Source organism: Acomys minous (genome assembly GCF_964271855.1).
Source record: "Acomys minous genome assembly, chromosome: 2".
Taxonomy (NCBI): domain Eukaryota; kingdom Metazoa; phylum Chordata; class Mammalia; order Rodentia; family Muridae; genus Acomys; species Acomys minous.
Window position 1 is genome coordinate 108,154,956 of NC_140484.1, and position 23,270 is coordinate 108,178,225.

Genomic DNA, 23,270 nt, shown 5'->3' on the forward strand with positions numbered 1-23,270 from the left:
GAGAGGGAGAGAGAGAGGGAGGGAAGGAGAGAGAGGGAGGGAGGGAGAAAGGGGAGAGAGAGAGAGAGAGAGGGAGAGAGAGAGAGAAAGAGGGGAGAGAGAGAGAGAGGGGGGGGTGGAGAGAGGGGGGAGAGAGAGAGGGAGAGAGAGAGAGAGACACAAGAACACAAGTGAGCAACAGATAAGCTGGTCCTGGCTGGCAACTGCACACCTCTGCTCATAGCTGGATTCCAGCACTAAAGCCATTCAGCTTTCTGAACCACACTGTCCCACAGAATCATTTCAAAGACCACATGACAACTCCGTGTAGCAACAAACTTTACCCAGCCACCCCAGGAAATCTCCACATCCTTAAAACACAGAAGCCAAAGACTCAGCACGAGCAGGGCACATTTCCCGGCCCTGGAGTGCCTGGGAGGCTCCCCTCGCTTTGTTTCCTGTTCTTGATGCTGTCTAAGCAGTCTTCTCCTGAAACCACCCCACAGCCTGGAGGAACACCAGAAACATGGCTGTTGGATGCCTCATGTCTCCAGATATTGATGCACGATTTTGTCTTTTTATCAAGATGCTTCCTAGATAGTTCTATTGAAAGTATGAACTTCAAATCTAGATGGTTGCTTAGCAGTACATCTTCCTTATTCTAACAGTGGCGTCAACCACTACACTTTTAAAACCAAGTTTTTAAGGGATGAACACAACAATTAGATCATAATATTCGAGACAGAGGTCAGCAAACTTCAGTACCTGAGTTCAATCCAGCCCAAGTTCTAGTTTGTTTGTTTGTTTTGTTCATATTAATGCAGTTTTAGCAGAGCATAGCCATGTTCATTTGTCTATTTTTTTTAACTTATGTTAACAATATTAACACAAGTTGAATGGCTATCGCTCATGGATCATGAATCCTAAAATATTTACTAGTGGGCCTTGCGAAACAAACTGTTCGCCAACTAATAACTTGTCAGAATACTTCATAAACAGCAATTATTTTGTAAGAACTCAAAGAAAATGTTGAGCCGTTTGGTAAAAGAGAATGATTCACCAAAAATAACTTCTATCACCAAACCCTACAAAATGGAAACTGCGTTGATTTTAACAATCTTCTGGTTAGTCCATTGAGCTGAAGGGGTAACTAAAAACATCTGAATACTTTGGAGCTGCCATCATAACTGAAAGCTAGTATCTGATCATTAGATACATTTAGATTTTCAAATTTTAAAATAAATTTATTATCCCATTTAAGTATGTGAGATATTTATTTATATTCAGAATTTTAGATTCACTAAGATAGGAAAGGTGTTTTCTTTAAGGTTGCCAAATACAAATAGACAAAACACTATGAATGTAACATTAATGTAATTCCTGATTTTTCTTTTTTGTGGTTGTTCTTGCTATATGTAGTTTTTTTTAATATATGTGTAATAAATATAAATGTATATATTAAAAAATTTTTAATTTTTTAAAAAAGAAACCAGGATGCACAACTGGAGAGATAGCTCAGTAGCTGAGACCATTGGCTGCCCTTCCGGAGGACCTGGGTTCAATTCCCTAGCACCCACACTCCCAATTGGCGGTAATTCCAGTACCAAGAGAGTTGGCACCCTCACACAAACACACAAACAGGCAAAACACCAATGCACAGAAAAATAAATAACTCTTTAGGAACCGAACAAAAAAAAAAAAAGGAAAAGAAAATACAAATACAGCGCTCTTCTGAAAAATGACTATGCACTTTACAGTGATAAAATGATGAGCATGAAGAACACTATGTTAAGTGAAATAAGCCGGGCTCAGAAAAGCAAGTACTCTACGATCTCATTTATGTATAGAATCTCAGAGAAGGTGAGAGTAGAATGGTAGATGCATGAGACAAAAAGAATACGGGGAAGAGAGAGGGGGACAGAAGCTAGCCACAGGCATAATGGCACAGCTAGGCGGGGCAACAAGTTTTGGGGTTGTGTTGCCCAGTAGAGTGACTATAACCAACAGTAACACATAACATGATTCAGATAGAAGATAGTGAGTATTCTCACAATGATGAGATATGATCATTACACATATTGTACATACCTAAACATAATGCCCCATAAACGCATCTGTAAAGAATTATAACAGTAAAGTATGATCATAGTACAAATGAACCCCATTGCTCCGTTCTCATTCTGACACGGCAATGGCTTCATCTCCACTCAGGTGCCCTGACAGACTCACAGGGATGGGCAGTGATTCTATCAGAATGATGCGCCAAGAGTGGAATGGCTAGATAATTCACGGTCATAAGAGATAATAAAAAAGATCAGAAAGGTGGACAAGGTGGCTCACAGAAAGGATCCAGGGCCTATGACTGTCCTCAAAGATACAGATTTGGAGGGAAAGGAATTCTAAAAATTAAATAGATTAGATAGATAGATAAATAGCCAGATAGATAGATAGATAGATAGATAGATAGATAGATAGATAGATAGATAGATAGACAGACAGACAGACAGACAGACAGACAGACAGACAGAGCACATGAGTGTATGTGTGCATGTGTGCACCAGGTTTCAAAGTTAAACACACTCTCTCCAAAATGCTCTTAACATTTAAGGAAGTTGTTACAAAACAGACTTAATAGTGCTCTTCTTTTGACACAAGCATCCATTCAAACACCAGGACATCTATAAGTGATCGTTTTATATTGATCAGTGATCACATCCCTCACATGTTATCTCAAGTGTGAAGATCTAGGTTACCACTCTCATTGAATAGTCATGAGATGTTTCTATAGACATGAATGTGTATATAACAGATATAGAACACAAGAGACTCAAGTGACAGATAACAAATTATGGTATTGAATAAACAATAATCCATTTGCTAACAAATATAATATAATATCTTCTGTTTTGAAAGTTGCATATGAAAGGAAAGACAAAGAAAGAGAGAGAGGCAGGGAGAGGGAGAGGGGGGGCCAGAGAGAGGCAGAGAGACAGAGATACTTTTTTATTAAGAAGAAAGGATATATTTCACATGGTTCTGACAGAAACCGGGTAGGTGATAGCAGATGTGTGGAAGAACTAGCAGCACAAATACATGCTGTGTGGAGAGGCAGTAGGAAGGTTTCTGTGGCAGAGGTAGGATGAATAGGAGGAGAATGTGTGTGGCAGGTGAGCTAGTGATGCTCCAGGCTTGGAGGCTACAGATGCGAGAAGTGGAAGCTGACTTCTTTAGAATTCAGGCCAGGGGCTGCTGCAGCATACATAGAGCAGAGGACGGACTGACACTCCCTTGTACCTGAATGCTCCCCCAAGGACCAGTAAAGCATGTGTGGACAAACAGGAACAGACAGTGTGGGCAGTGAGCCAGAAAGGAAGACTTTAAATGGCAGGTGGCAGGAGCTGGTCCCAAGCAAAGTGGGAAGAACCCAACAGGTCCTACCTGCTCACCCTGCCCAGCTGCATGTGTCAATCCTCTTCACCGAGGGCCACGGTGAACAAAGATGGCATCCAAAGATACAGAAAGGATTCTAAGTGAAATAAGCCAGCCTCAGAAAGGCAAATGCTTTATGTTTTCATTTCTATGTAGAATCTTGGAGAAGTTAAGAGTAGAAAGATGGATACCAGGGGACAATAAGAATATGTGGAAAAGAGAGGGGGACACAGGTTAGCCACAGGCATAATGGTATGGCTAGGCAAGGCAAGACATTTTGGGGATGCCTTTTCAGAGACTCAGACATGCAAAGGACATCCATAAACATGTTGAGTGCAGAGAGAAAATATATCTGCACAGAAAAACATGATCTGTCTTAAAGGTGTGTGTTGTGAAGTAAAAGTCAAGGCTTCCTGCAGAACAGTATAGGTACTATGATCTCAAATTAGTTTAAATATACAATATATGGAAATGTATAGAGAGTAGATAATAGTTGTTAGGACATCCTGTGGATCCCAAGGCAAGAGGAAAGAAGTCTAAAGTCTATCAGCATCAGTCAGCGCATCTGACGGCCCTTGTCTTAGAAATCCATTCACTCAATTATTTAAAGCGGTAAGACCAAGAGATTATTTTTTTCTGGATTATTTGATAAATGCCAAATATAAATTATCGTGGCTATTTCATCCTAAAATAGCTTCATGTGATGGAGGTCTAATGCGAGATAGACAATGGTTGACTCCAGCTGTCATATCAAGGCACGGAGAGGGCATTTAGAGCTACCGAGCAAGCGCACAACACACCAACCTTACCGCAGCGATCCCGGACCACGAGGTTGCGGCCTTCCTTCAGGTGTATGGTGAGGAGGTATGCAAAGGCGCTTGGGAGGTGACTCAGGCAATCACCAGCTTCTCCAAGAGTCTGCACAGAAGAAAAAGGCATTGGAGTGAAATTGTGGGCCCAAGCAGAGACACCCCTGATTCTAATGGAGTAAGACAAAAGTTGGTTAAGTATGAACCTCAGCTGCCACATGCTTTGATGGCCATTGTTATGACTGCATTATTAGCCGATGCCTTTATGCTTTCCTCCAATGGGGTTTATCTGAATCCAGAGCCAATCACAAGATGAACTTTTTAAAAACTACATGAATAATATATGTCAATGTCTGAAACCCCTAAACTCCTTCATTCATTGTGAGATTCTCATTATGAAACTCTAGACTCGGGCAGGAGAGATGACTCAGCTGTCGGGCACTTGCTGTGTAATTATGAGGACTGGAGTTCCATTCCCAGCACCCACGCAACAAGCCAAAAAATGTTCTATGAGTTTCTGCAACCCCAGCTCCTAGGAAGGTGGCAACAGGAGGATAATTAGGGCTGAGTGGCTTCCAGACTACCAGAGAAAACGTGAGTCTTGATTCAGGGAAAGATTCTGCCTGAAGGGACATGTGGAAAGTGATGGAAAAGGATACCCTTGTCTAGTCTCTGCATGCATAATGGACAGTGTACCGCCATGCACAGGTACGCATACGTACATACATATATACACACCCAGGGGGGTGGGAAATAAACGAATTCAAAAGCAAAGACAAAGCACAGTAGAAGAAACAGCATGAAGAGGGGAGACAGGGGCTGACTCCCGCCAAGGTATGGCCACACATCCACCTCAGATGTGGAATCTCTCCCACTTCCTGTCTTCACTCCCACCAATCCTCACCAACTCCAGTAGACCTCTGCCACATGGGCTACAATTTCAACTCTTCACATGAGTCTCAGCCTTCCAGTCCACCAGGCACAGTGGGGCCTTCCCGTGCCGTGTCCCCAGGTCCACACTTGATAGTCTCGGCTCTCTGGCTTCGGCTCACTTCACATTCACTCCTCGGTGTCTCCATGTACTGTCATTCTCCCCCTTCCCCTACGCTCCATCACTTCCCTCTCTAGGAATTCATCAACTGTCATGGGTCACATCGACAAATCCAAGTCTATTTTTGAGTACCTATGCATTGTATGAATCCCGTGCAATGCTTGTGCCAGTTCAAATTTCTGCCTTTTTTTCAAAGAGGGCATATGGAGTGATTTATTATTCATTCATTAGGCATTCAATCAATTGATCCTGTGGCTGCAGCCATCCTTGACAGGCTTCTTTTCAAAGTTTCAGAGGGCTTCAAAGGGCTTTGTTCTCTTTCCTCCCATACGCAGTTGCATAACTACTGTATATTTTTAGACAAATCCATTCCAGGCTATCCAATCAATAAGCCTGAATTAATTTCTTGCAGCTAGAAGTTGCAAGACATGTTTCTATAGGTGGGCAGCCTTCCATATATTTTAAAGAAGAAGCAAAGAAATACAAACACTTGGTAAGAAAGCATTTGCAGAGCTAACATCGGTGTTATTGGTAATGAATGACACTCACGGATTGTTCTTCAAAATGCTGAGAGGTCATAGAAGCACTTAGATCGCCATTGCCTCGTGTCCTCTGTAAAAGGAAAAAAAAATAAAGCCTGCTTTAGAAAAGCAAATGAATATTGACTGTGACAATATCCTGCCACAGCGCTTGGGAAATCTGATATTTGCATGCCTGGCTTCAGGTACATGGGAGGCTTTGATAGCTGTGTGGCAAGAAGAGGTGAGCTTGGGCGAGTTAACAGGCTGTGGCCTTTTACACCTAGGTCATTGATTAGAGCACGGCTCAGGTACCAGATTATAAGTACATACAGTTTATCCACACATACAGCAAACAACTTGGTTTAATTGCTGTGAAGAAGACCAGGAGGACACACAGCCAAGTAAGTCCCTTCCCAGGTGAGACTGCCTGGCCTGCAACCACGAAGGTAAACCGTGCTGCCCAGTCCTCCAGAGAACTCAGCATGTCCACAAACAATGATGCCCTTCAAATACGGGATCTGTGAAACCTTTCTGCAACTTCTTGGTCTGGTCATATGTGCGCAGATGAGGGAACATCTAGAAGAGCTGAGGATTTTACAGGCTGAGCGAGCAGAGTGAGAGGGTGATACTTGCATGGAAACACAGACAGGAGAGGACAGGGTGCATGTGCGCCTCCCCTGGAAATCTGAGCATGCTGCCATTTGCCTGGCACATCAGCCTGGATAACTACTTGTAGGATAGTATTTCTGGCTCTAATGAAAGGCTGGGTGGCTCCAACATTATAAATCAGTTTGGGAACAGGAAGGAGGCCTCCAGAGATTGCTCAGACTATAATCCACTGTAGGTAAGCCATGTCTGGAGGCACAGACGACACGAGTTTTCTTTCCACTGGGGATGCATTAAGTATCCTCCCCCTCTAAGACATAGACCCCCCAAACCTTGCGATAGTTCCAGAGGAAGAGGGCCATTTTTCATCCCCCACAATGGTGGGTGAATCATTTCAAACAAGCAGAGGCTCCCTGACTCACCACTTCTGAATTTGGTAACACCCAGGAGGCCACAACATACAGAAATGAGCGTGCATGCCGATCCGCGGCCCCGGGGCTCTTCGATGCTACTGTTCTCAAGCTTTTCTCTGTCCTCACCAACTCTAGGTCTGATGTCCCAGAGCATGAAGACACCACCGTGGTCCATTCATATGAGCTCACCCAGGAAGGAGGGAGGGGACACTTCTGAACTTTGAGTTTTCTCTGAGGCTAAGACACTTCAGTTACTGCACCCACTACCCCCACAAGTACTATCACTGTCCTGCCTTAAAAGGTATCCTAAACCCCCCAGGTGGGGCCCAGCCTAAAGACAGACAAGAATGCAGCAGTAGGTCAGTCCAGTGCCAGAAAACTTCCCCTTCATGTTCTCAGTCCCGCCTTGATTGGCTGTTTCTAAATGACAAGACAGGCAAGATAGGCAGGGCCGTCAACAATTAGATCCTTACTCAACTTTCTTGATGTCAAAAGATTCCTTGCATGTCTTTTATACTTCACATTATCAAATCCCATCCATTCAATTTCTGACTGCTTTACTATACCATTATTGATGCTTCAACACCCAGGACCAACAATAACCAGTGTTCTGATGCTCTGCGGCTTGAAAGGTCTCCACCACCATTTCATTTTATTAAGTGAACCGTTGTTCCAGTTGACCAATTGTGTCTGAAAACAATCCTACAAAGCTACCAGGTTCATAATTTCAGTTTGTTATTAGCCAAGGGTCTGCTATCCTCCGCTTACTCTAAATGTTTGTTTAAAATTGTGTGTGTGTGTGTGTGTGTGTGTGTGTGTGTGTGTGTGTGTGTGTGTGTGTGTATGTGTTCCAATATGTATGTACATGTACCATGTGTACGCCTGGTGCCTTTGGAGGCAAGAAAAGGGTGCTGGAGCTAGAGAAGGAAGTGTGCTGAACCTGGGTTCTCTGCAAGAGCAGCAGGTGCTTTTAACTGTGGATTCATCTCCCCAGCTCCTTCTCTTCCCACTTCGGGTGGCTGGCTAAACTACACTATGCCAAAGCATGGTACTGTGTATAATCCCCAATGCTAGCCTTACTCTATTTAGTAGTAATGCTACTTAAATGATGAATTAGTCTACATATGTGCCATAATTTATATACTATAAATGTATGCCAAGCCTTTATTTAAATACACTGCAAGTTTACCACTTATAGCAACAGGGAAATTCCATGTGAGCAATGACATTAATTCAACATTATGGCTAGTTTTTACTCATAGAAGTCACAGAACTTAAAGTTATGGTTCCCACAGCCGCTGTAACTGTCACGCACCATATATACACAGGGAGGAAGGAAAATGATTACCATAAGAACAGGAAAGCATTCCATATGCACAGGAGGACGAGTTACAGCAGCTAGGAGACACATAACTTAGACCGTTCCCGTGCACTCTTGCACAGAACACAGAGACTTATCCACTGAGCAGAATCCACAATGCACTCCTCTCCTCAGTGAAGCTAATAATTAGATTTATGACTTCTGACTCAGTGTCTTAGTGAAAGGAACACAAAGTTATGCCATAAGGAATGGCCGATGCCCCTCTGCCATTGGATGTTGCTGTTTATGTTCTCAATAAGGATAATCAGACATGCTGGCTTTGCTTGAATTTATCACAAGTCTAATTGCCACACAGTAAGGTGATAATATTGCTACGAGTGCCACAGCTTTCAACGGGTGTAGATGTGAACAACTGCTCTATGGTTGGGCTACACAATTCTGGCACTTGGAAAACTTCTTTATTCTATCCCACTATGCTAAAAGGCTTCTTCCTCTTCCTCACCCAAGGCAACCACTGATCTATTTTTGTCATGTAATTTTATCATTTATAGATTGTCTTGCCAAAAACAATCATAGAGTATGTCACCTTATAAGAACTTTGACTTTGCACAGTACCTTTGAAATGATCCAAATCCCCATCTTTATCATCTTTCTTAATTGCAAAGTCATGTTCTATCACATGAGTGTACAGATTAAGAAACTATTGGGCATTAGTTTTATGATTTTACACAAGTTGTTTTTAAGCACATAGGAAAAAATGGATAATCTTGAACATGACAAAATCTAATAAATTTTAACATCTGTATAATGTGCATGTAAAGGTGCTCACCTCTCACAGCAAGCAATATGCATTTTAGTATTTTATGTTTAGAATACACATATATTATATATGTTATATATCATATGTATATTGTATATGTATATATTATGTATGTATATATTTGTGTGTGTGTATATATATATATATAATTTAGTGTTGCATCCCCTTTAGATGTGAATCTCTAACTTAATAGAACAAAAATAGATTAAATCAGAAGGGTGTAGGTAGGTCTGAGAGGGACACATCATGCACATCACATATATCACTGGGCCAGAGCAATGGCTCTGCTGGCGAAGTGCTTGCTGAGCAAGTGGGAAGACCTGAGTTTGATTGTCAGAGCTGTCCATCTTGTGCACACTGGTAATCTCACTGCTGGGGAGTAGAGACAAATGAATCTCTGAGGCTTGCTGGAAGCAGCCTAGCCTATTGGCTGGCCCCACACTACTGAGCGAGCCTATCTCAGCTACCAAGGTGGTCACCTCCTGAAAAATAATACCTGAGGTTGGCCGGTGATGTTTACGCACATGTGGAAATATGCATGTACACTTATACAAATACAACTACACATAAATGGATGTGAATACACTTTTGCACACAGCTCAGTACAACATTCACCAGCCTTTCTACTCTGTTTACTTTTAAGCAAAATTCCTTTGAATTCCAGTTCCACCTATCCATTTCTATGTCCTCCATGGCATAACAACCAAAGTGTCTTTCTATAAATCTAGACAGTTGCAGAAAAAAAAAACCTGGCCAATCCCTGATATAAGTGCTTGGCCAGTTCCCATGCACTTCTTGAACCACAAGTAATATTTGCAAATGAACTTCCATAAATTCTTGCATGCTCCTTTGCAATAGATATGTTAACAGAGCAATCCATCCCTTTGCATTTCCTCATCATGTCTTAATTCACAACAGCATAATATCATCTTCTACTAAGAAGTCCAAAGCTTGTCATCACATCACAATTTACAATAAAGAATCCGGAGCTCGGAGTTTAAGCGGTCACTAAGAAGCAGCCAGAGAGTTAGGCCTTTGGGGAGACTTGCAGCATGTCACTGTTCACCAGACTGCAACTGTATCAATAGCACCTATAGCAGCCTCCTCACCAGACATACTGGGGAGCAGAAACACGAATATACAAGGACCGGATTAAGCACGACCAAGACTCAAAGCCCTCAGTGAACAAGGATGAGTCAGAAAAACCTGGTCTCAAACCTACTTCTACTATTTCTCTCTGTCTTTGTTTGTTTGTTTGTTTAAATTTCAAGACATGAAGACATTCTCCAAGGGGGCAAACAGGATACTTACCCTGTAAGCCTTAGGAAGAATATTATTAATTCACAGGATATTTAATGAATGGCACTGTACTAGGTAAGCTCTTTTTAAATTGGTGTATTCCAGTGAAATAATGCTGATGCAGACTTTAACAGAATCCTTTAAAGGAATTAATAATAAACCAGTATCACTATGATAGCAGATCATTATTGTTGTTGCTGTTGTTGTTGCTGTTGTTGTTGTTGTTGTTGTTGTTGTTATTATTATTATTATTATTATTATTGCAGATATGGTTGGGAGGTAAAGAGCAAAGAAAGATGGAAACACTCTATTCTATTTTGGTTATTAAAAGTATGTATCTGTGTGGAGTTACTATATTACATCTCCATAAATATATGTGACAATAAGAAATGCTTTCTCTCTCTCCTTCCCTCCTCTCTATTGGTGTGTGTGTGTGTGTGTGTGTGTGTGTGTGTGTGTGTGTGTGTGTGTGTGTTGATGTGAGAGGGCACACATGCATTCTTATGTGTGAGTATTGGAGAGTGTGTGCCAAGGCAAGCACAAGAAAGGTGGAGGACAACCTTCGGTGTAGGGCCTCACCTTCTGCTTCATTTGAGACAGGTCCTACATTGTTGGTTTTGCACTGTTTATACCAGGCTAACTGCTTGGTCAATTTCCAGGGATTTTGGGTTAACATTCACTTATAAGTGAGTATATATCATGTGTAGGAAAGATTAAGCTTTGTCTCAGGTGGAAGCAGTCTTGACGGGCTTTACCCTTGGGGCACACCATGAATACCTTGTGAGAGACTGTTTGGAGCCTTCCTGGGCTTGGAATTCAGGAAGCCTACCTAGGAACTCCACCGTGGCTATTGTTTTCCTAATTGACCCTCGAAGGGAGAAGGGTTGGGAAGGTGGAGGAGAAAAAAAACAAGAGGTAGAAGGAGAGAAGGAGAAGGCGCAGAGAGAGAGGAAAGGACCGGACCAGCTCGTGGGACTGAGACACCTAAGGACCCGTCCTGCCGAACGGATTCCAGGAGGTTTTAATCTTCTGTCCCTTTAACCTTTTTTTTTCCTTCTTATATATGCTAGTTGGGTTGTATAATAAAGTTTAATTGTTAATAAACTGAGCCAACAATCATGCCTGTCTTTCTGGGTCTGATTTACCTCACTCAGGATGATTGTTTCATGTTCCATCCATTTGTCTGCAAATTTCAAGATTTTTGTGTTTTTAATAGCTGAGTGGTATTTCATTGTGTAAAGTACTATAGTTTCTTATCCATTCTTCAGTTGAGGGACATTTAGGTTGTTTCCAGATTCTGGCTATTACGAATAAAGCTTCTATGAACATAGTTGAGCAAATGTCCTTGCTGTATGGTGGAGCCAACATCAAATTAAATGAAGAGAAACTCAAAGCAATTCCACTATAATCAGAAAGTAGACAAGGCTACATACTCTCTCTATATCTCTCAAATATAGGACTTGAAGTTCTAGCTAGAACACTAAACAAGAAAAAGAGATAAAGGGGATCCACATCAGAAAGGAAGAAGTCAAAGTATCACTATTTTCAGGTGATATATGATAGTATACATTAGTGATCCCAAAAATTCCACCAGAAAACACCTACAGCTGATAAACGCCTTCAGCAAAGTGGCAAGATAGAAGATTCATTTTTAAAAATCAATAGCCCCTGCATATAAATGAAAAACTGTCTAAAAAAGAAATTAGGAGAAATATACACTTCACAAAAGTCACAAATAATATAAAGTATCTTGGTGTAATTTTAACCAAACAAGGAAAGGCTTGTATGGAAAAAACCTTCAAGTCTCTGAAGAAAGAAACTGAAGAAGATATCAGAAGATGGAAAGATCTCCCATGCTGTGGGTTTGTTGAGGATCACTGTACTAAAAATGGTCATCTTACCGAAAGCAATCTACAGACTCAATTCAATCCCTATCAAAATACCTACACAGTTCTTTAACAGATCTTGAAAGATCAAATCAACTTCACATGGGAAAAAAACCAGAATAGTTAAAACAATCCTGTACAATAAAAGATCTTCCATAGGAATCTCCAATCCTAATATCAAGCTTTACTATAGAGCAATGGTAATAAAAACAGCATGGTACAGCCATAGAAATAGGCTGGTTGATCAATGGAATAGAATCAAAGACCTAGAAATAAACACGCACACCTATGGACACTTGGTTTTGTTGTTGTTGTTTGTTTGTTTGTTTGTTTGTTTGTTTTAACAAAGAAGCCAAAACCATACAATGGAAAAAAGACAGCATCTTCAACAAATGGTGCTGGTCTAACAGGATGTCTACATATAGAAAATGCAAATAGATCCATATTTAATCACCCTGCATAAAACTCAAGTCCAAGTGGACCAAAGACCTCAGCATAAAACCAAGCACACTAAATCTGTTAGAAGAAAAAGTGGGGAAAAGCCTTGAGCTCATTAGCACAGGAGACAACTTCCTGAACAGAACACCAACAGCTTGGGCTTTAAGATAAACAATTAGTAAATGAGACATCATAAAACTGAAAAGCTTCTGTAGGGCAAAGGACACTGTCAACAGAACAAAACAAACGCCTACAAACCGAGAAAAGGTCTTCACCAATCCTACATCTGGCCAAGGGCTTATATCCAAAGTATATAAGGAACTCAAGAAATTAAATACCACCAAACCAAATAATCCAATTTAAAAATTGGGTGCAGAGTTAAACAGAGAATTCTCAACAAAGGAATATCGAATGGCTGAGAAACATTTAAAGAAATGCTCAACATCCTTAGTCATCAAGGTGATGCAGATCAAAAGTACTCTGAGATTCCATCTTACATTTATCAGAATGGCTAAGATCAAAAACTCAAGTGATAGCACAAGTTGGAGAGGACATGGAAAAATCAGAACTCTCCTCTATTGCTGTTGGGAGTGCAAACTTGTACAACCACTTGCGAAATCAGTCTGGCGCTTTCTCAAAAACTTGGGAATAGTGCTACTGCAAGACCCAGCGATACCACCCCTACACATATACCCAGAACACTGTCTGTTTAATCCCCAATACTCCCAAATAACACTAGTAGAAACACTAATAGAGGATTGACTACTCAGATGTCATTCCTGACCGCTATAGTTTCTCTGCACAGTGCTCTCAAGGATGTTTTCCATTTCATGTTTCTCCGTGGCACTTATCACTTTCTAAATTATCTGTGGACTAATCATAGGAAATCCATAAGGGAGGGGCTCTGACTATGGTGAGGGCTGCTGTGTTCCTAGTGTCCAGTTCATTGCCCAGAGATGGCAAATGCTGCAAAGATGGAGATGAAGGAGAAGATCATCGCAATGAAGACCTCTAGAGCACGGGCTTCTATAACAGCCTCACTGACACCATGCTGAGATCAAACAAAACAGTAACAACCACAGAACTGAAGTATAGTGAACTTGAGACACTTGCTTCATTTTACAAGCCACAGGCTGTCTCCTCCCCCCCCCAGGGTGGCTTCCACATTCCTTCTCTGTGGTCACAGAAATGGAGGTCTATGACTGTAAGGCAGGTCTTCTGGAAATATCCAAACAGAGAACATACTTAACTTTCCATATGAAGTATTGCCAAAGCTAGTGTTTACAACTCCAACTGCCCTGTGAGGGAAGGATGTACCACATGGCAGAATTCACAGAGGATATTGAAGAAATCACCCTGCTATTCATCACCACTTGTTTTTTTTTTTAAGCACTGCCTTTATCCTTGGATTTGATGGGGCACAGTAGAGGCAGAGGAAAAAATGGGTGTCTTTCTTCTGCAGTTGTCTTGCTTTCGATCTCTCTACTTTCAAAACTACTCCAAAGTTTGTGTAGGGCATATAATTCTGCACACACGGACTTAAGATCTCAGACAGGAGGAGAGTAAGCCTTATGCTGACACCAGCTGAATTACATTTGACAAGTCATTAAAAATCACTCCCCAAGCTTCTATTTCATTCTTGAAAAAGCAATGTAAAAATACTTTAAATTTTTATGATAAATGAACTGGTACTTCTATATTTAGCAATGAGTACTTTGCTAGGTACCAGAGAATTCTTAGAACTTTTGAATAGTCCGCCCCCTAGGATGTGATCGTTAACTGGTCTATGTCGTTTTCCACCTGACTCTCTTCCTCATCTTCAAAAATCTCCTTTGTAATACTTTCCAATGACCCTACCTAGCAACCTCTGTCCTCTCCCCTCAGCAAGGCATCTTGCACTGGACAGATGGTGCCTATCATTCTAGTTAGTGTGTTCCTCACCAACACCGAGGACAACTAGAAAAGAGTGTTAAGTCCTGAATGGACCATCCCATTGGTGTGAAAATAGCACGGAACACACAACTAGCAAAAGAGCTGATTGGGAGGGAGAGGAGAACTGTTAGAAAAATATGGAAAGACAAGAAGAGTCTCCAAGCCCTGAGTTTACTTAACTACAGCATCTGCTCTACTCATCTGACAGTGCTGATCTCTTTTACAAGGTGGACCTTTATAAAATTAATTTTTAAGTCCGTCCAATATGGTAACTCTAAGGCACACATTTCTTCCAAAAAAGTAACAAAGTTCCTGTTGATTTTAATTTAACTTTGAAACATCTTGGCTGCAGTAAAGAATGAGCCCTTTATTGAAAAAAAAAAAATTAGGGGAGATACACTTGTTGATTCCCGTTGTAAATTAGTTGACATCCCACCTTGTACCTCAGCTTTATGGCTCTTTATGAATAGGCAGTCTTGAGAGTCACACGGCCACCAAGTAGTTAATACCACAATCTCACAGCACTGCTGACTTCAAGTCAATGGACACATTTACATAGGGACAGCCATGCCAGGCTCTCATTTTCTTTTTTTAAATCTACCTTCCCCTCCTTGCTCTACTGATTTCTACCCAAAGGAGATGGAAGATATTTCTCAGTAGGGTAAGAGCACAATACTATGCAAATGAAGGCAGGATGAGTACATTGGGTGCAGAGGTGGCAAAAACTTTTACCTGCTGCTGAAGATTATTAAGGACATGTAGAAGAAGAGAACAGAATGCAGGGGTAAGGAAGAGGGAATATGCAAGAGGTGGGAAAAGGCTGCTTCCCAGAGTGAGAAAGAACAATTTAACCCTAACATTCTAGTAGAGCTAGTAGAGAGATAATGTTGGTGCTGCCTGCAGCATATGCGTGAGGGCCCTTTGGGAGGCAATGTCTTCCAGCCACACAACTTGAGGCCATGTGTCCAGGAGTTTTCAACACACATGGCTCTGAACATCAAAAAGAGTCTAATGGGATCCTGTCCTCCCAAACCTCCTCTGCGAAGCCTTTTTAACTCCCATTTCCTTGCTGTGCTGAGTTTCCTGCTACCACCTGTCCTACATGCTCTCACAAGCCATCTTCCATTCTGTTCCCTTTTTTCTGTCCCCAACCCACATACTTTGTCTTCCTTTGTGTGTGTGTGTGTTCTGACTAATCTGATACTTCTCTTTGTTTGCAGACACAGGTGGTTCTATAGAGTGGCTGACAAATTCAGACATGATGGATATTTGAGGTGTTCTCCCAAAGTTCCAGACTCCGACCGATACCAGACAGGGAAGACAAGTGCAAAATGCACCCTTCAAACCACAGAGTTCCCCATCTTCCTCCTCTGGGAAGTTACAAGCCATACAACCTGCACCAACAATGCTTGAAAACGTCTAATTGTTCCTGTTGTCCAGGCTGGTCACATGACAACCACTCACATCCTCATTAGTTCTCCCTATTCCATAAAAGTTATTGACATCTGTGGACTATTTATAAGGAAGAAGAAAATGTGAGTCAGGTCCAGAAGACCAATAAGGTGATGCCAACACTCTGAAGACACGAATTCATCAGGATTTCTATTGTCATTAAATAATGCAAAATTAATAAACTTAGATTATAAGTACTTAACAGATTTGGACTGGCACACCTCTACCTTCTTAGACCTCTCCTCACTTGTAGCTAACATCTTCTAAAATACTGAATTTAGAATAATTTTCCAAGAAAAAAATGTGTTGATTTCATTAAATCATAACTCATGATTAAAAACTCATGATAAAAATACTGACAATACCAATGGCTGCTGAGAGACAGAGAGAACTCTTTCCCTCAGTGGCAAAGCCACTAGCAAGGTGCCCATGCTCCTGGAAACAAACCCTTACTCATACATGCTTCTGTAAGTAGCCCTAATGGGTCAACAAAACCAATTAGGACAACAACAAGAAAAACAAAAACAAAAGTATATGGGAGGTAAAAGGGGCACAGGAAGGGGATTCTGGGGCAGGAAGTCACAAGAACTGGATGAACATGACCAAAACACATTCTAGAAGTTTACAAAAATGTCATAATGAAAGCATTAATATATATAATTAATATAAACATTAAATCACAGTAAGAAAAGAGAAAAATAGATAGGCTGAAAAGAAAAGTAACCATGTGACAACAAAAAGTTTCACCATTCCAAGTGAGCATGCAATAGAGACAGTTGTATCCCTTGTTAATTATTCACAATATCCAAGTTGGAACAAGTTCAGTGGCCAGGCACACATGAATGGCTAAAAGAAATATGATTTTTATATACAATGGAATATCACTCACTGTAACAAAGATCAAACGGATGCCACTTACAAGAAAATAGGTAAAACTAGTGCAGATCATATTAAGCAAATTAAGCTAGTCTCAAAAAAAATGCAGCACCACATACTTTCTCTCCAATGTGGCATCCAAAAATATATTTGCAATCAAAAAAGCGGATGACTTAGAGAAAAGGAATAGAATCAAGGAGAGTTGGGCATGACTATAAATAAAAGCAATATTACTAGAGCAGACTATACAATTATAGGAAAAAAATCACCATGGAGTCCATTTTGTACTTAACTAATAAATGCCAATAAGAAATCAATTTTGAAAACCCACAAATAAAACTCTATTAACCTGGGTCAATGGCTATCAATGATTTTTTTTTAATTAAATGTAGTTGAAAATCTTCTGTTGTGGGCAGAGAACAAGGCTCTCAGAAGAGGACAAAGTAGACACTCTTCTCATGGCGAGGCACACTGTCCAGGTCATCAGACAGTGAGGGAGAAAGTCCTCTCTCCATATGATGAACTCTGGACTCTTAGGGAGTGAGAAAGACCCATCTGATAGAGAGGGGACCAGCGAACATTTAGGCACTGTGTACATCACATACTAGACCCATGATCCTGGTGTGGTACTCATCAGTTTCCAATAGCATCCTTCATAATGTTTGATCAATATAGCACTCAAATATTTATATTTATTCATCGAAGACTACTGAAAGGCTAACGTAGTTAAGTACCCATAGCTTGAACATCTTTCTAATTTGAAGCTGTTAGCATATCAAAGCCAAGAAATCTACCCAGATTCCAACAAATGCGAAGAGGGTGCAGATGAGTGTCAAGATACAATCCACTGGCCAAGCTTAGTAAAGCTACTTCATTTACATATTGTAGAAGGAGAACACATTTCAAAATCACAAATATTAAACGTCAAAAAATTTTACAAACAATGCATCATATGTGTTAAGGTCAAAGTAAAAGTCGCTGAGTCCTCTAATGAGTACTAATGGCTAAAAGAATGTGGTGACAGCACCCCCACTCCCAGGGTCCGTTCCCAGAGGAAATCCAGACACACTGAGTGCTCAATAGATTTTCATCTAAAAGCAAACTCAAAAGCCTCGGCTGAAGAATCACTGTTTATACAGCTCTATGAATAGTCTGGAATACATAAAAATGAACCCTCTACCTCAACATTGAAACCTCCTTCAGCATCATTAACTGAGAGGAATCTAAAGAAACAAAAACATCCGAGCAGACTGATTAAATTGATCATCCAAATCAGGATTGAGAATTAGGAAGTTAGTGACAGAATTTAATCTCTTCTTCAAAACTGCGATTTTTTGGCATAATTATACAGGGTAGTTAGCCTTCCTGAAGCAATGAAGCTTTGATAAGGCTGCTCAAGCAATAAAAATTTGATTACTGATTTTGAGCATCCTTGGTTTTTCTTTTTCAGGGAATTAAAGGAAGTTCTCAAAACTGAGTATACAGAGTGGTACAGAAGTTTACACAGACTTATACCACAGCAGGAAAGAGTACCCTTTGGATTCCAGTGGTCAAAGATGAACACTCACATAGCTAAAAAGTGGTCTGCATAGTTTGTCTACAACAGTAGTTTTCAACCTTCCTGATGCTGTGACCCTTTAATACAGCTGTGAACCTTTAATACAGTTCCTCATGTTGCGGTGACCTCTCAACCACAAAATTATTTTGTTGCTATTTCATCACAGTAATGTTGTTGCTGTTCTTAATCATAATGTAAGTGTCTGGTATAGCAGTTACCTGAAATGAGACTCCCATAAGGAAGTCATCAAAACCTCTAAAGGGGTCGTGACCCACAGGTTGAGAACCACTGGTGTACAGGGTCTCAAAAAACTACACTGTGTTCCTATTGTCTATACGTATGAACGAGCTAGTAATGGTGGCAAAGAGGCCATACTGCTTTATAGCCATTCCTCGCCTCAATGTAAAAAGGTAACTCGCTGAAGGTCAGGGGAAGAGGAAAAAGAGAAAGAAGAGGAGGAAGAGGAGGAAAGAGGAAGGGGTAAGAACAAAAGGTTAAAGTTACTTGCTCAATTTCTTTGCCAGGAGATGGGACAAAGAAACCTCCTCCGCTAGGGCTTCTGAAGCCTTAAACGGTCCTAGAAGGTTCTTTTCTGCTAGCTTTTAAATACCGAGGTCAGCCCTAAAAACAAACAGGAACACTGGTGCAATCAATAGTGCATTAATTTAAATGCTCGTAAATGACATTCTCTCCATCCAGGATAACCACAAAATAACTCCTACCTAAATTTCCCAAGGACAATGAAGGCATTTTTAAAAACATTAAAAAAAAAAAAAAAAAGAGCTGGGAAGTGCCCAGGCCTTACCTCTGGCTCTTCAGGAGCATCCCCTCCAAGGGGAGGTTTGCGCAGATCCAGGCCACTCTGGCTGGATGCCCGCCACTCCTCCGCGGGAGAGGCATAGATCTCTTCAGAGTCGGTGTCCACTCCGTGGGCATGGCTTGCTTCCTCCTGGCTCCAGTCCAGTTCTTCCTCAGACTGCTTCAGGGAGCTGCTGCTGCTCTTGGGGACGATGCCGGCAGTAGACAGGCTGTTGGGTACAGAGGTATAGGACGACTGAGGCCCTGAGTAAGGCCGGCCCTCGGGGACCAAGGCCTCTGCCTCCAGGAGATCAGGGACGGAGAGGCTGAGGCGCCGGTCGAGGTGATGCTGCACCCTTAAATCCAAGGGTTTGCTTGGTGTCTTTTTAGTTTTTTTCTTGCTCAGGTTGATTAGCAATGGTCTGGTCCGCTGTTTTAATGACCCCCAGACGGATGGTTTATCCAGATCCATAACTGCATGAAGAATCAAGAATTCCACTCCTCAAAAGAGTGCGCTCTGCTGGAAAACAGACGGTGACTTCTGCAAAACAGAGCATAAGGAGAGGACGTGAGCCTTCTCACTGTGGAAGGTTATACACAACGGAGATTCTTCAGAAGATCTACTCTCGATCCCTTAATGAGAAGTGAAACATTAGTATTATAGAGGACATTTTTAAAGAAACATAATATTTACGAGTTTTTAAGTCAGCAGTAACAGAAAAGTAAAATGTGGGACTATCAGGTTGAACCTAAGCTTCACAAAAAGACTACTGATTCCTCTCCAGGGACGTCAAAGCTAAGGCGTTTGCTAGAGCAATGACTAAAGCATTTCCTCACCACAAACAAGGGGGCGCTATATACACTTCTCTAAATGCAGGGTCACCAAGTACTAATTGCTGTACTCGGAAAGGCAGTAGGTATCTCAGACAGAGGATGAGGTGATGTCTGATATAGCTACTTGAAACTGTTGTTGTGACTTCAAAGATGACAAGCAAAGAGCACTGCTATGTTCTAATGAGACCTTCCACGATCCGTACTGCAAATGGACCATTTTTCTGTGTGTGTGTGTGTGTGTGTGTGTGTGTGTGTGTGTGTGTGTGTGAGATATTTACATGTGTGAACATGTGCATAAGCCAGAGGTTGATGTCAGAGATCTTCAGCCATTCTGTGCCTTGTTTTCTGAAACAGGGTCTCTCACTGAACCTGGAATTCATTGGTGCATCAGCCTACCAATGAGGTCTGGGCATCCTCCTGCCTGCCTTACCCAGCGCTGGGATTACAAATACCTTTTTAGGTGTGGGGGGTCTGAACTCATTCCTCATGTTTGTATAGCTAGCCCTCTGCTAATCGAACCACCAACACCCCAGATCACCAAGTCTGCTTTGAATGACAACATGTACTTATTTGGACTTGGATTCCATTTAATAGCTGTAATAGCTATTTGACACCTTTGTCAAACTGTGTGTGAGTCCAGTGCATATCCAGAAGAACTGACAACATTTTCCGAAATGGAACCCTCCACAAGGCAAGCTGCAGAGACCCCTCCTGATGAAGTGCACTGGACATGTGTCTCACATGCAATGGGAGGGTGGGTAAGGGTGGCTGCACAGACACGTGTATAGTCACACCAAAAATGCCATGGTGGTTTGAGATGTAAACAGGTTGGATTAATCAGAGAGGAGCCAGTAAAAATCAAGTTTGGAGAAATGACCCTACTTCATGGGCCAAATGTTTCCATAATGCCCTTTGGATGTGAATGAGCTTTATCAGGGCACTGTGACCTAGGCTGCAAAAATGTTGCCACATTTGGCTGAGGAACAAAGCTGAGAGCCTGAATGCAACCCTCGGTGCTCTTCTGTCTCCTGACATCCCATTTTAAGATAAGGAATTTTGTAGTCGTGGAAAGAGCAGTCAAAAATCCCTAAGATCAGGGTTCACATACCATTGGCCTGCTGAAGATTAGATTATGGAACTCTGAAGCCCACGCCTACTGCGCATCACCCCAGGCAAGAGATTTTCCCACTATGCACTTGGTATGTCCAGCATCACAGACTAAGGCCTTGGGCTCTACAGAGGGCTGTCTTGGGCTTATATTTTACTTTACTACAGACTTCCTTGCTGTTGGACCAGGGTTATGGCATCTTGTTATATCCCAGCTTTCTCAGTTCTCCCATGGGGATGCGAGCATGTAGTAAGAGGATATGAGATCACATCCAAAGCTTCTGGTTAACGTATGGAGGATATTCGATGAGACAGGTGCTGTAAGGGTACAAGTTACAGCTCCAGAAATTCATCACAGAAATAGAAGCAACACAACACAGGTGAAACATCTGAGAAAAATAATGTATCCAAATTTGATAATAATCATAACCAGCTACAGTTCTCAATGTTTAAAAATGTTATTTTGATCAACAATAGCCACAACAAAAAGAGGCACAGGGTAAAGAAGCAGTCCTAAATAACAGGAAGTTCTGATACATTGCAAGTAAAATACACACTCACAAACACACACACGCATACACACACACACATAAACACACACACACACCATATATAAAGCTTAAAAAGCTAATATCCACATATAAGAGAAAATACACAATGTTGCCTTTCTGAGTCTATGTTACCTTGCTCAGGCACAGTGGACTGACGCACATATGAACTTACAGAGACAGTAACATACTACACAAGACATGCACAATGAAAGTCACCAAGTCTCAGCACAAATGGGGAAGTGTGCAAAAAGTCCAGCGCCTGCCTAAGAAGCTATTTGCAATGCATGGATACTGGGAGAGGGCAGAACAGTTTTCTCAAATGAAGTGATGCTGTCTATCAACCACACTCCAAGGCAGAAGCCACATTGAGGAGTAGTTGCCAATGCAAAACAGACCCCGTGGGTTTATTTTTGTTGTTTTGTTGGTTTTGTCTTTGCTTTTCTTTTTTTCATGTGTGTTTGGGGAGGGGACAGACTTTTCTTTGCATTTGGTTTGTTTCTTTGTTTAGAGCAATCTGTGGTCCTCAACCCCAAATCACTCTTCCACAGCAGTCACCTAAGATCATCAGAAAGCACAGAGAGTTTCCTTTCAATTCATAACAGTTGCAAAATTATAGTTATGAAGTAGAAATGAAAATAACTTTGTGGTTGGGGGTCACCACAACACGAGGAAGTATATTAAAGGGTAGTTGCATTAGGAAGATTGAGAAGCCCTGGTTGAGAGAGAGAGAGAGAGAGAGAGAGAGAGAGAGAGAGAGAGAGAGAGAGAGAGAGAGAGAGAACAGGGAGTTGAGTGGGTATGGAGTGGGAAGCATATGGAAGGGGCTAGGGGAGAAGAAAGAGTCTGATTTAAACGTATATAATATGTGACGATTTTTAAAAGAAAATTCACGAAATCGGAGACGGATGCCAATAACTTCTAAGCAAAAACAACGACGTTGGGTCTGGGAGCAACACACATGCCAAGAGAAATCTGGAGAAAGACAAGAGCACAAGGGAGAGATGGGTGGGACACTTGAGGACGTCAGTGGAAGAGTAGAAGACAAAGCTCTGCGGTACTTGCAAAGGCTGCAGGAGGCATTGGGGATTTCATACAAGTGATAAAGAGTGGAGTAGACAGGGGTGAGCACACACAGATGACCTGCATGTTCACATTCCCAGGCCCACGGGGTTCTCAAAGAGGACCCTGAACCATCTGGAATGGATTTACTGAGGTGGGGAATAAAAAAGAAATTTTGTTTGAAAAATGCTATAATAAAACCTGACAATTTGTACGGTATTTAAATAATTAAACCCAATAAATCTATCAGATGAACCGGATTCCCAAGAATCTGCCCTTGCAACAGAACTTCCTGGCAATCGCTGTTTACAATCTAAGTCTTTTTAAAAAAAGAGCTTTGCACTCCCTGCTAGGGAAGTCTATTTGTTTTGAGGAGAAGCTATGAGAAGAATTAAGTGCTCGTGGAAAGGAGAGGTTTAGAGACTTTGTATGTATTTAAACAAATTTTTAATGCAATTAAGTTATAAACACCCCCCCCCAAAGAACTTACTGCACATGCAGAAGCAATGACGTCACCCAGGCAGCTGAACT

At 41.5% G+C, this 23,270-nt stretch overlaps 1 protein-coding gene across 3 annotated transcripts in view; it reads right to left on the reverse strand.

The window, feature by feature from the left end:
• The window catches only part of MCTP2 (multiple C2 and transmembrane domain containing 2), a 228,289-nt gene that overhangs the window by 160,902 nt on the left and 44,117 nt on the right, over nucleotides 1-23,270 (reverse strand). For all 3 annotated transcript variants that reach the window (XM_084772920.1, XM_084772921.1, XM_084772922.1), the window contains exons 2-4: nucleotides 19,196-19,729; nucleotides 5,818-5,880; nucleotides 4,218-4,326 (exon numbers count right to left, since the gene is read on the reverse strand). In XM_084772920.1, coding sequence (XP_084629046.1) covers nucleotides 4,218-4,326; nucleotides 5,818-5,880; nucleotides 19,196-19,660 — 637 coding nt within the window. In that variant the 5' untranslated portion in view covers nucleotides 19,661-19,729. The remainder of the gene's footprint in view (nucleotides 1-4,217; nucleotides 4,327-5,817; nucleotides 5,881-19,195; nucleotides 19,730-23,270) is intronic.